Source organism: Piliocolobus tephrosceles, chromosome 1, assembly GCF_002776525.5.
Source record: "Piliocolobus tephrosceles isolate RC106 chromosome 1, ASM277652v3, whole genome shotgun sequence".
In the NCBI taxonomy this organism is placed as follows: domain Eukaryota; kingdom Metazoa; phylum Chordata; class Mammalia; order Primates; family Cercopithecidae; genus Piliocolobus; species Piliocolobus tephrosceles.
Genome location: NC_045434.1, coordinates 63,790,493 through 63,804,290, shown reverse-complemented (window position 1 = coordinate 63,804,290; position 13,798 = coordinate 63,790,493). Strand labels below are relative to the sequence as shown.

General features: G+C 48.2%; 1 protein-coding gene across 1 annotated transcript; it reads left to right on the top strand.

Moving 5' to 3' along the window:
- Positions 1-208: 208 nt before the first annotated feature.
- Positions 209-11,915, top strand: FCAMR (Fc fragment of IgA and IgM receptor). Its single transcript, XM_023186973.1, is given in 8 exon segments — positions 209-247; positions 2,663-2,738; positions 3,202-3,276; positions 4,497-4,640; positions 7,785-8,123; positions 9,115-9,886; positions 10,505-10,623; positions 11,755-11,915. Coding segments are annotated over 8 exon segments (1,725 nt in total).
- Positions 11,916-13,798: the final 1,883 nt, after the last annotated feature.

Sequence of the window (13,798 nt, the reverse complement as noted above, 5' to 3'; positions counted from 1 at the left end):
CAAATAATAAAATCCAAAAAGAAGTGACTTGAGGTGAGTGATAGAGCTATGCCTTACACCCCAACCTTCTGTTGCTAGCTCCAGCTGCTTTCCAACATACCACCTTGACTTCTCAGTCTCCAGGTTTAAAGAAGAGCAACCAGAAGACGTCCAAACACCTGCATCTCATAAGAAGAAAAGTCCACCTGGATCTCGTTTCTGGACTGAGATGGATGGAGAGGCCACACTGAAGCTAAGAGAACAAAAGGTGAAATGAGGCTTTCTCCTGGAGGTTGGGATCTTGCCTCTGAATGTGGGGGGTGAACTGCAGTCATAGCTGTCACACATGCTCCTCAGTGCCCTTCCCAGAGCAGGTGGGCTTCTTCCCAGGAGGCCAGTTAACGGTTCTAGGGTGCAGAACATAAGGGCTCCCTCTCAGTTCCCTATTATTCTGCTCACACCCACCAGAGTGCATGGTTCCTTAGAAGTCCTGGATAATTTAGAACCAAAAAAACGTTACAAAGAGAAGAAACATGAAGAACATGCGGGAAAAGCTCTTCTTTCATAGAGGAGAGGAACAGAACATTGGCCAAGTTATTGCAGCAACCTCAGGCTGCTGCAGCCCCTCCTCAGTCCTGGTTCTCTGCTCTCTCCTCTATACCACACTGACTCCTTCCCTTCTTATCTGCTGCCCAGGGGATGTGGGGAGGGGATAGGAATGAACTGGGGCTCAGAGGGCCAGTAGGCATCTGGGAAGTCACACAGCAGCCTGTGCTAAAGCTGAGGTGAGGTGCATACCCTTCCCAGCAGGACAAGAGGGACAAGAGAGTACCCTCATGTGGTCTCATCCCCTAAAATGCAGTGTGCAGTAACAGAAGCCTGTGGCCCCAGGCTACTGAATTATGGCACCCCTGTCTCCTGGAGAAAGGATTTCTGAAGGTCATTGGCAGAGAGGGTGACTTGGAGACATTCTGTTGAATATTATCCTTCCAGCCTCCAATCAAAGCTGATAATTCCCTGGAAACATTTTATCTTACACTCCTGCTTCCTCATTGCCCCATGGAACTGGCTTTTCTTCCTGAAGCCCAGAGATTGCTGTACCGGTGGCTTCAGAGGAACTGGATGGTGTGATGCAGAGACTTTGGCCCCAACACATGCTGCATCAGCACTTAGTGCTTTAGAAAAATTTGCCCAGCGGGTGTCTAGGTACCAGCCCCAGAATCAGCCAGGACTTGGCGAATATTAATCAAATAATGAATTAGGTGCAAGAACACCCTGGGAGAGTCTCTGGGTGGGGAAGGAAGCTCTGTAAGACAGGGAAGGGTCTGAGACTGCCATCGCAGTGCCCAAGCTAGGGGACTTGCTAGAGGGAAGGCACAGAAACATGCATAAAGAGTCTATCGACTTTTAAAGATCTGGCCACCCTTGGGGCTCAAACTGGATAGAGCAGGGAAAGTCCTCAGTGGAGAGGGCTGGGCAGAGCCAAGTTGAGGTGACAACTTGCCAAGTCTCATTGCAGGAAAACAAGCTCAGGGCCACCCCATGGACTCTCTACTTTTCTCTTCTGTCCCCTCTCTTCCCTTTTCCCTTCTTTCACCTCCTACCTCTCCTTTTCTCTCCCCCTTCTCCTACTTCCTTTGCCTCCTTTTTTCCCCTATTTCCTGTTTTCCTCTTTGTGATTCCCTCCTGCACAGCCTGTGTCCCAAACTGGCCAGTGGCTTTGCATGGCTTAAACTGTTTGGGGAGTGAGGGGGTTTCTGCCCATGGGCCAAACCATTGACTGTTAGCGCCTGTCCTTAACAGTAGTGAGGAACATAACAGAGTAGGAAGAAAACTCACTGGCTAACTTTAGTTTGCTTTTTAAAAAATCTATAGGTCCCAGAAACAGAAGCAGTAGATAGATTCAAAGAGTAGATTTTTAATCAATCAAAAAGCATCCATGAATACCCTCTAGGGAATACAAAAGAAGTATAATGTACAATCTCTGTCTTTTTTTTTTTTTGAGACAGAGTCTTGCTCTGTCACCCAAGTGGGAGTGCAGTGGCATAGGCTCACTGCAACCTCCACTTTCTGGGTTCAAGCAATTCTACTGCCTTAGTCTTCTGAGTAGCTGGGATTACAAGCGCATGCCACCACATGGGGCTAACTTTTGTATTTTTAGTAAAGACGGGGTTTTACCATGTTGGTCAGGCTGGTCTTGAACTCCTAACCTCATGAGCCACCCACCTCAGCCCCCCAAAGTGCTGGGATTTCAGGCATGAGCCACCGCACCCAGCCACAATCTGTCTTTTTCATCAGCAAGTGGTGAAAGACCTTTGAGTAGTGATCAGTATGGTGTCCATTAAAAGAGGAGGGTTACTATTCACAATAGCTGTGCATTTCACATCTACAATGTGCTAGATCCCCTTTCAGAGCATGATGGTAGAGGGATGAAACACAAAGCCGTCCCCTCTGGAAGCTCCCCAGGCCAGTGGGAGAGACCAGAGAGGGGTGAAGGTCAGTGCGGATTGGGGGGACAGAGAGGGCTTTCTAGAAGTTGTGGAGAAGAAACAGAATAGCACCCCAGTGCAGAGAGCTGCTTGGTCTGAGATTTAATTTTTAACTCCTTGTTACTGACCAGAGGCACACTAACAGTGAAACAGAAATCTTCCCTTGAAAAAACCAATTCCCCTTCTGTGAACAGGAAGTGGCGAGGAGAGGAACAGAAGTGGACTACTCCAGGCTCATTGCTGGCACTTTACCACAATCTCACTTAAGCTGTGAAACAACAACCCCATGCAGATTCCTTCATTCCCCTGAAAAGGAATTAAATCCCTGAGACTAACTTTCCAAGGTCCCACAATTCCAACTAGAGTTTAGACTTTAAACGTGGCCTCTCCACTACACGGTGCTCCCACAAACTCAGAGCTCCAGACTGGCGAGTGGGTGCCCGGGCTAGAATCCTATAGAGGGAGTTTCACCTCTTCTAAACACAGAACCCTTAAGGGTAAGGGACATTTTAGCCTCGTGGACGTGACCAAAATGTGCACGCTTAGGAGGATAAATGTGCACGCTTAAGGATAAAGTCATGCTTTCTCAGGGAGGGAAGTGCTTGTCTTACTCTCAGATATCTGCAACCCAGCCCCTGCGCCGAGCAAGCCGAGATCCCAAAGCGAGAAGATGCTTGTTCTCTCAAGTCCCCACTGCCCTCACCCAGCTTCTCTCAGGCCTCTTTTCATTTAGAGTGTTTTTTGCAGGTTGCCAACAGGAGGGCAGGATGGAAAATGCCTTTCTTCCTCATACTGTGCCTGCTACAAGGTGAGTCCCAAACCCAGCCCAGGTTCAGGGCTTACAAAACCAGACCTGAGTCTTCCAGGCTGCCCTAAGGTCCTCACAGGCTGGTATGGTAAAACTGTCCAGGTATAAACCATGCTTAGATGACAAATGGCCACATCTCCACGCTGTAGTAGATTTTATTCTGATGGTAATAAGGAACCATTGAGGAATACAGTGAGCATGCGCCAAGATTACCCAGTACCTAGAATCTAGTTCCAAATAGGTGCTTAATAAGTAATGACTGAATAAATTAATGAATGAATGAAAATTCTATGATAATACCAAAAATAAAGGATTAACAACTGGCTTAAAAACAAATCAGAGTTTTAATGAATCAAAGGTAGCCAATAAGGCCAGGCGCGGTGGCTCACAACTATACTCCCAGCACTTTGGCAGGCCAAGGCAGGCAGATCACGAGGTCAGGGGTTCGAGACCAGCCTGACCAACATGGTGAAATCCTGTCTCTACTAAAAATACAAAAATTAGCTGGGCGTGGTGGCACGCACCTGTAGTCCCAGCTACTCTACAGGTTGAGGCAGAAGAATCGGTTGAATCCGGGAGGCAGAGGTTGCAGTGAGCTGAGATTGCGCCACAGTACTCCAGCCTGGGCAACAGAGTGAGACTCCATCTCAAAACAAAAACAAAAACAAAAAAAAAGTAGCCAATATTTGAGTAAGCACTCTGTGTGATAAAATCATACCACCTTTTTAACCTCCTGCTGTCCCTTTTAACATTTTTCAGTAACAGCAGGCTTCCCCTGTCCCCAAATGACAACTCAGGCAGGCCCATGATTTTTCTGCTAAGTAACAGTCCTAAATTATTTGCTTTAAGTCTCAAACGTTCTAAATTTGATCATTAAAAGTTTCCAGTTAAATGCTTTGGTCAGCACTTTAATCTTCATTTAAAGGTATACTACCTCATCCCCCCAAGGCCTGCAGTCCAGTTAGGGGGTGTGGTTGCTGCCTTCCCACTTCCCCACCCTCTCTCCTCCCCCTCTAGGCAGCTGCTGCCTGAGACCCCAGCAAGGTGGTAGCAGTGGGAGGGAGAAGCTGCAGGAGGGCAGGCAGCTCTTACCTGATGGATGGCCTGGAACTATCTGGCCTGGCACGGGTTTGGAGCTGGCTGTTTGCTTCTTCCTCTGTGGGTGCCTTTCTGGACACATGGATGGCTCCCTGATGACCCATCTCCTTCCTTTGCTGCAGGTTCTTCTTTCGCCCTTCCACAAAAAAGACCCCATCCAAGATGGCTGTGGGAGGGCTCTCTCCCCTCCAGGACCCATCTCCGGACCATGGGAACACTCACGCCTTCGTCGCCCCTCTGCTGGAGGGAGGAGAGCTCCTTTGCAGGTATAACCTCTACCCTCCCTTTGTTCAACCATGGACCTCAGACCTCTCAGGCTCTCTCAGACCAAGTCAGGCTCCCTACAGCTATAGGCAGCCTTAGCCTCTCCTAATGGAAGCCATAGCAATAGACAATTGCTGAGTAACAATGATGGATGAGAGCCAGGAAACCCACCTCCACGGATGAGCAGAGAATTGGCATCAGGGCCCCCAGGTGGGTACACATCGACCCTAAAATGCTGGCCTGGTCTTGAATTCTTATGATAGTTAATATAAAATTTCCCAAACCTTAAAATTATTTATAACAAAGAGCTACTGATTAGTGATCTATCAAATGAATCCTTAAGGTATTGGTTCTTAACTTCGGTATTAATAAAAAATTATGTGCATTGCAAGGGTCGATTAAGGGTTCTTAATCAGCTTTCTACTGTAAAGTCAGACCACCTCATCCTGCTGATTCATGGAACCATGCTCCTCTCAAATGTGCCACATGCGGATCAGGAGAATCCCTGAAATCTGAGGTATGCACACTTTATCAGGGCATCATCACTGTTGTCCTGAAATGGTCCTTGTTTGTCATTGTGAATATTGCAAATATTCATAACTCGGTAAATTTAAATGGTAATTTAACTTTCTCATTAGTGGCATGGTTTGGGTTGTGTTGCTTAATTAAACTTACAGTGAGTATCCATACAGCCGTAACATTTATGACCTCTGCTCTTCCTGTAATTAGACCTGAATACACACATAATAGGCAGGGTAGGTTTCCCGGGCTTGTGCATTCACACAGGACCCCATACTCAGAAGGTACTCGGCTTAATGCTCTGCTGTTGCCATGTTGAAATTCCTAATAACTTTTGAACAAGAAGTCCTGCATTTTCATTTTGCTCTGGCACCCACAAATTACTTAACTGTTCCTGGTAATAGGATTATATTAGGCCATTTTTACGGTGCTATAAAGAAATACCTGACACTGGGTAATTTATACAGGAAAGAAGTATAATCTTGCTCATGGTTCTGCAGGCTGTACAGGAAGCATGCTGCCGTTATCTGCTCAGCTTCTGGTGAGGCTTTAGGAAGCGTTTGCTCATGGGGGAGGCAAAACAGGAGCAGCACAGCACATGGCAAGAGAGGGAGCAAAAGAAGGGGTGAGGGGAGGCCCCAGATCTCATGTGAACTGAGAAATAACTCATTTAGCCCCAAGGGGATGGTGCTAAACCATTCATGATGGATGACCCCACGACCCAATCACCTCCCACCAGGCCCTACCCTCAACATTGGGAAACACATTTCAGCATGAGATTTGGAGGGGACAAACATCCAAACCAAATCAAGGATATTGAACTGCACTTTCTGGGGTTTAGAGGTCCTAAAGACAGAACAAACTGATAGGTGCCAGGCATCCACATCCTACCGCAAGATGCTAAACCACATGTACAGGGCTGTAGAAAGACACCATGGAGCTGGTCCCAGCAACAGCCCCGCGGGAATCTGTCCAGGCCAAATGAGGGAGGGAGAGAATCATCAGCGGCTGCAGAGCTCTCTGTGTCAGAGAGATGTCCCTGTGTTGTGGTCCCCTCCACTTGTCCCAGGGGACAGGAGACATCACTTTTTCCTCACTTTAAGCCAAGTAAGAGAAGGAACTTCCAGAAAGTCACTCAACAAGCTTGCCCTTTGTTCCAGATTTCTTCTGACCGCAGGACACAGGTGTGCCTCCTGTGTCTAAATGCAGGGCCTCCACCTAGAGGGCCACCCAGAGGGGACTATGACCACAGAGCAGGGCAGATAGCCAGAAGTCATAGGCTTGTGGGTGGTGGCCACCAAAGGCCAGCAGAAGAATATGCAGTTCTCATAAGGAGAGAACGACAGCCATCTATGTTAAAAATATATCTGGTAGGCAAAAAAGAGGCAGCCTTGGTCATCTGCCATGCCCAGAAAGCACCAAGGGCAGATCATAACTGTCTCATTCACCTCTCCTCTCCCCACTATACCCAACCCTGCAGGGACTCCCAAACAGAAGCTTTGAACAGGGGAAGGGGTAGAGCAAAGCAAGAGACCCCAACCGTGCCCCCCTCCTCCATGACAGACTCCAAGCCCAGCTGGGAGAAAGGAAAAGGTTTCGACTGGGCAAGAGATTGGAGTTGTAATCTTTCATTGGACTGGACTGGATGTATAAGTTTAGACTAAGTGGGGCTTTTTATTATCCGGGAGAGATTATGAAAGCTACTATACATGAGATTGTGCCTGAGATTTCATCAAGGATCAGAGATGTCCATGGAGAAGGTATGAAGAGTCAGTGAGAGAAAGAATAAACTTTGTTTCTGCTTGCACCCCATCACATTTAAGTCATCTAGGAAGCTGGCCATATATGTGGTTCAACTACGAATTGTCCTTATGCCTGTTGCCAAGCAGACATATTCACAGTACTGCTCCTCTGTGCTTATATGGTAGCATTTGGTTGTTTCTGTTTCTATGGAAAAGTGACTAGTGTGAAGAATTTTGCAACCTCTGGTCCAGACAGGTACCCAGCAAGCAGAACGGGATTCTTGTGTTTCAGGGCTCCTCGTCTTTTGCACATGAAAGATACACTGATATGTTCTTACTGTTTAGCATCTTTCTTTTACATTCCATGCAAACCAGAGCCCTTCTATCAGGGAATCATCACTGGTGTCCTGAAAGGGTCCTTGTTATAATTGTGAATATTTTTGTATTTTAATGATAAATTATCATTTAATGTTATCATCGGTGGCATCGTTTGGACGGTGTTGTCTAAATCTACAGTGAGGAGTGACTGAGTGAGTGAGTGTCAGATGTTGCCTCAGCCCTTATACATGTGCTCAGATAGCATCATTTTAAACATCTGTATTGGAGCACAGGGGAACCATGCTCTGGATGGACCAGGATAGCACAGGATAAGTGTTAGCTAAATAGTGGGTAAGATTATGATGACATTTTCATCTTCCATACCTTGGGGCAACATCGGCTTTCCCAATGGCTGAGTTCTGCCGTTTCTATATTGATTCTGTTCCATGTTCACAGTGGCATTTTCTGACCTGACCCCTAATTCTCGCAGAGTTCAAAGCTCGTGACTCCCCAAACAGTGACTATGCTCACCACTCCCTCTCCTTTGACTTCCTTCTCTTTCTACAGCTCCAAATGCATTGAAGGGCTCAAGGCTGGTGTCTGGGGAGCCTGGAGGAGCTGTCACCATCCACTGCCGTTATGCCCCCTCATCTGTCAACAGGCACCAAAGGAAGTACTGGTGCCGTCTGGGGCCCCCAAGATGGATCTGCCAGACCATTGTGTCCACCAACCACTACACTCACCATCGCTATCGTGACCGTGTGGCCCTCACAGACTTTCCACAGAGAGGCCTGTTTGTGGTGAGGCTGTCCCAACTGTCCCCGGATGACATCGGATGCTACCTCTGCGGCATTGGAAGTGAAAACGCCATGCTGTTCTTAAGCATGAATCTGACCATCTCTGCAGGTATGAGCTGATGGCTGATAGGTCAAGCTTGGTGAAGCACGTTCTAGGAAGGAGGAAGTGCGAGAGAAGGCTCAGAGACGTAGAAGGGCTTGAAACATTAGGGAAGTGACAATGAAAAGCTGGGGCAAGGCAAAGACTTTAAGAAGTAGGCTTTCATTTCAGAAGAAGGCGACCTTCAAAAGAAAGGGAGATTTTAGGAAAAACTTCCCCCAGTGAATGCATGTACACTCTCCCACCCGAATCCCCCAAATGTCATGAAATATATATTTGGAGATGGCTCCAAGAATGGGATAATGCGGCTTCTTAGGATCCCGATAACTACATGTTCAGACATGCAGAGAAGCGGCAGCACTGCAGAGGAGGTGTGACAGGCAGGACAGAAGAATTGCAACTGGGCTGTGCCTCACACAGACTCTTGCTGAGCCCCTCAGCAGGCCTCTGACAGATCCCAGGCCTAGGCCCTCTGTGGCAGGTTCTGGTTGTTGATCCCAAGTCAGGCACCCAGAGCATAGGAAGGGCATCCAGGCTGTGAAAGGCCACTTGGCAGAGGAGACAGCATGACAGGAGGCAGCCTGAGAGCAGGTTAATTCTATTAGGATGCTGTTCTCTAGCCGCCTGCTGCAACTGGCTGCTCTGCTAGAACTGCAGTGTTTCTTTTGTCTTTTTTGAAGACCAATACCTGCTGGGAGGTGGGCCTCTGGAGAAAGCAGCTTGGGGGTTCAAGACAGCTGGATAGAAAATATGTGGGCATGGGTAAAGGAAATAGGAATATAACATGTCAGTGTCTGCCACAGACTAGAGAATGTCTGCCACAGACTGGATAATGAAAAATTTTCCTATTTTTAATTTTATCCAAACTATTGGTCAAAGACTGCATCTCTTAGTGAGGTTGCATTCCACTTAGCAGACATTTGAAACCTGGTGTCCTTTGCCAAAACCAGTAGGCCGCCTGCCAGCCTTCCCATGTGGCCTCCCTCTGCTGTCCACACAGGTCCCTCCAGCACCCTCCCCACAGCCACTTCAGCTGTTGGGGAGCTCACCATGAGATCCTATGGAACAGCATTTCCAGTGGCCAACAGATGGACCCCAGGAACCACCCAGACCTCAGGACAGGGGACAGCATGGGACACAGTTGCTTCAACTCCAGGAACCAGCATGACCACAGCTTCAGCTGAGGGAAGACAAACCCCAGGAGCAACCAGGCTAGCAGCTCCAGGGACAGGCAGCTGGGCGGAGGGTTCCGTCACAGTAACAGCTCCCATTCCAGAGAGTCCAGCTTCAAAAAGCAGAAGCATGTCCAATACAACAGAAGGTGTTTGGGGGGGCACCAGAAGCTCAGTGACAAACAGGGCGAGAGCCAGCAAGGACAGGAGGGAGATGACAACTACCAAGGCTGATAGGCCAAGGGAGGACACAGAGGGGGTCAGGATCACTCTTGATGCAGCCAAAAATGTCCTAGGAACCATTAGACCACCAGCTCTGGTCTCAGAAACTCTGGCCTGGGAAATCCTCCCACGAGCAATGCCAGTTTCTAAGCAGCAATCTCTGGGCTACGTTGGAGAAACAACTCCAGCTATAGGCGTGTGGACCTTGGGAACTCCAGCTGCAGGTGTGTGGACCAGCGTAGAGGCAGCATCTGGGGAAGGAAGCGCTGCAGGGGACCTAGATGCTGCCACTGGAGACAGAGTTCCCCAAGCAACGCTGAGCCAGGCCCCGGCAGTAGGACCCTGGAGGCCCCCTGGAAAGGAGTCCTCTGTGAAGAGGTAACCCCCAGGCACTTTCTCCCAGTCAGGGGGCCCCACATCTGTCTCATCCCTGGCATGCAAGGGAGGCCCCTCTCCCTCTGCTCACTTCTCTCCCTTTGTACCCACAAGACAGTGACATACACATCAGATGCCCTCCCTCACTCAAGGGGCCTTGCTATGAGAACACTCCCTGAGTATTTCCATGTGGTTTTCAAGTGATATCTAAATGACAGAAAGACAATATTTAGGCTGGAACCTTCATTAGGATTTTCTGTTTTTAAAGATGAAGAACAGAAACTCCAGAGAGAGGGGGTGATGCACTGAAGCCACAAGGAAAGGTTGTGGCAGAGCCCATTGCTGAGGCTGGAGTCACTGACTACCACTTCTTTCTCACTGGGAGGCCTTGCAGGGCCCACACACAGATGGGTGGAAGAGGGAAAAGGATTCGGGCTTGGAAGCCTGAAGACAGAGATTCTAGTCCCAGTTCTGCCACTAACCTGCCATGGGAACCAGGGTTGCCCACTTGCTTTGGCCTCAGCTCCCCCACCTGTAAAATGAGGACGTGGGCAAATGGTCTTTAATCTTCTGACCGGCTCCAACCTCCTCTCTCCTGTGCTCTTTCCATCCCCGCTCTAGTGCTTTTCCTGAAGATGAAAGCAGCTCTCGGACCCTGGCTCCTGTCTCTACCATGCTGGCCCTGTTTATGCTTATGGCTCTGGTTCTATTGCAAAGGAAGCTCCGGAGAAGGAGGACCTGTGAGTTCAGTAGCCTCAAGGCTAGACAGAAGAGTTCTGGTTCCCACCTGACACCCTCAAGGCTGGGTAGGGGTAGAGTCCTGCCAGGACTTTTCAGTGTAGAAGAGCTAAATTCTAGCCTGAGCCATTTAACCACTCTTGGCCTCGGTTTCTTTTCTTTCTTTCTTCTTTTCTTTTTTTCTTTTTCTCTTTCTTTCTTTCTTCCTTTCTTTTCTCTTCCTTCCTTCCTTTCTTCTTTCTTTCTTCCTTTCTTTCTTTCTTTTTCTTTCTTGCTTTCTTTCCTTCCTTCCTTCCTTCCTTTTCTTTTCTTTTCTTTTCTTTTTTTTTTTTTTTGACAGAGTCTTGTTCTGTCATCCAGGCTGGAGTGCAATGGTGCAATCTCGGCTCACTACAACCTCTGTCTCCCAGATTCAAGCAATTCTCCTGCCTCAGCCTCCCAAGTAGCTAGGACTACAGGTGTGTACCATCATGCCTGGCTAATTTTTGTATTTTTAGTAGAGATGGGGTTTCACTGTATTGGCCAGAATGGTGTTGAATTCCTGACATCAAGTGATTCTCGGCCTCCCAAATTGCTGGGATTATAGGCGTGAGCCACCCTGACCAAACTGCCTTGGTTTTTAATTAATAAAATCAGAAATTTTCTCTGTACTTATGTGTCAGTGGCATCCCAGAGCATAAGGAGAAGTTCCTGGAGGATTACAAAGGCTATGATGCCTATGTTAACCATAAGCCTCATAAGCAACCCTCACAGCAGAGAGCAGGAGTGCAGGGCCCAGCCCTGGGATCAAACCTCGTATTTTCCCCCTTCTGCAAGGCCCTGCTAAGATTCTCTGAGAGCAATGTGCCCAGGTTTAAGTACTCTTAAAGTGACGGCTCTGTGATATGTAGACCTACTAAAGAAAGGATGAGATTTTCTGTCAGCAGGTGGAGGAGGCTAAGATTCTCAGACCCAGGTCCCGAAGTCCAAGCCCTATCAGGGGCTAGGCTGGCTTAACTTAACCAACTAGGGCTCCATTGCTACTGTGTTGGAAAGTTCTTGAAAACTTGCAGTGGGTGGGAATGGTTCTTAGGAAATCAAAGTCAGTGCTGTCCTTACCCAGAAGCCTCACAGTCTGCTCTGTGTCTCTGCAGCTCAGGAGGCAGAAAGGGTCACCCTAATTCAGGTGACACATTTTCTGGAAGTGAACCTCCAACCAGACCAGCTGCCCCATGTGGAAAGAAAGATGCTCCAGGATGACTCTCTTCCTGCTGAGGCCAGCCTGACTGCCCCAGAGAGGAATCCAGGACCCTGAGGGACAGAAAGATGAACTGCTCAGTTACCATGGGAGGAGGACCAAGATCGAAGGCCTTCAGGACCCCAGCCTCTTTCCATCATCCTTCCTCCACCTGTGGGAAGAGAAGCTGATGAAGCCGGGGCTCCACCCATGGAAGAAAGGCTGGCTGTCCTTGGGCCCAAGAAAGTCAAGCATTATCCACGTCCAAAGGTTACAAGATGACTCAAAGGAGACTTCAAGAAAGTTGTATGAAACATTGGAAGAGGTCACCTAGGAAAAGCGTGAAATTCCCATTCCTGAATGTTTGAAAACAGAAGAGGCTTCCAATGAGTGTGGAAAGTGACAAATCCTCTATCATCACTCCCAGCCCTTGCTGGGGGACCATTTTCTGACTATTGTTAGCACTCAGCCTCCCACTCACATGTAATTATATTTAAGTGTACCAGCCTTGCCTTCTCAAGTAGATTCTAAGCTCCTTTAGGGCAGTAATTGCTTTTTATCTGTCTTGTGATGTCCTCCAGAGAACTTCCAACTCAGTAGGACCCCAATAAATACCTGTGGCGGATTGACTGACTTGGGGGCTCAGTGGCCTCTGGGCACCCTGCCCCTGCAAGAGCTCTGGGTCCCCCTGGGCTTCTGTCCCTCCTTTTCGGAGTCCCCTAGATGACCCCACAGGCAGCTGGTTTCTACACTGAGACCAAAAGAGCAAACACCCATTCTTCACATCATCCCGCCCCATTTGGACCCGGGCTCATTGTGACATAGACCTTTTGACCTGGCCAAGATTTTCTGGGATTTTCCTACATTCATGGAGGAGCAGGGTATTTTCAGTAGATTCTCGCCTTCTTCATAAAGCCCCTCTTGTTCAGCTGCTTATAAATCCTCGATATGGAGGACTGTTGGTGAAGCTGGAAGATGGTTTTTGGGGGTGAGGTGGGAGACAAAAGAGAGGAATTTTATGTGGATTCTGCCCTGTAACTACATCAGCTCATGCCTGTCAGGGAACTTAGGCTCCACCCTTGGCCCCAGTGCCTTTCCAGGAATCACATCCACTCTTTTCTTTTGCCAGATCCGCTGGCAAACTGGGCTCCATTATTGGATGGAACAGCCTGAGTAGTGGAGGCAGAAAGGAAAGACAGGCTCCAATATTGAGCTGAGAATTGCCAGGTAGACATTTCCAGAAGGCTTAACACTGCCTTCTAAGCTGTCAGCAGCACAGAAATCCTTCAGTAATACCTCTTCATATCTGGTTCTGAACACAGACATTGTACCAAGAAAATCAAGGAGATGCAGGTTTCATGGCTTGTAAGAGAAACCTGTTGTTTTGGATAAGTAGGGAAGTTGCACACATCTAACCACATGGAATCACAGAATTTCAAAGCTAACAGATCTTTAGAGATTAACTAGTCTAAAGCCCTCATTCTAGAAGAGAGGGACATGAGGCCCAGCAGGGTTAAGTACAGGTAGGGGGCGCTTGTTTAAAGTCACCCAGTTAACCCAGTTAGTTATAGCACTGTGAGGACTAGCAAAGAGAACTCGTGACCATGGTTCAGGGCCTTTTTCCCTTCACCGTTGCTGAGCATTGTACCAAAGCAAAACTCATTGTCAAAAATCAAGGATACCACAGTCATCCCTCGAGACTATTTTCCTGTTCACTTTCTCGATGACCTGCCCCAAAAAATCCTGTAACGGAGATAGGACAGACATCATGGATCCCATTCAATCAATGAGGGAGCAGGCTCTGCAAGGTGTGTACTTCAGCCAAGGCCACTCAGAGCAGCCTACCTTCACAGCTATGCTCTGGATCACTGTGCCCCTCGCTTGGATTTATGGTCTAGGCATCTGGTCAGGTCCTTTCCTGTGTAAAGCTCGAAAGGCTTGCTTCTTTCTCTCTCTCTCTT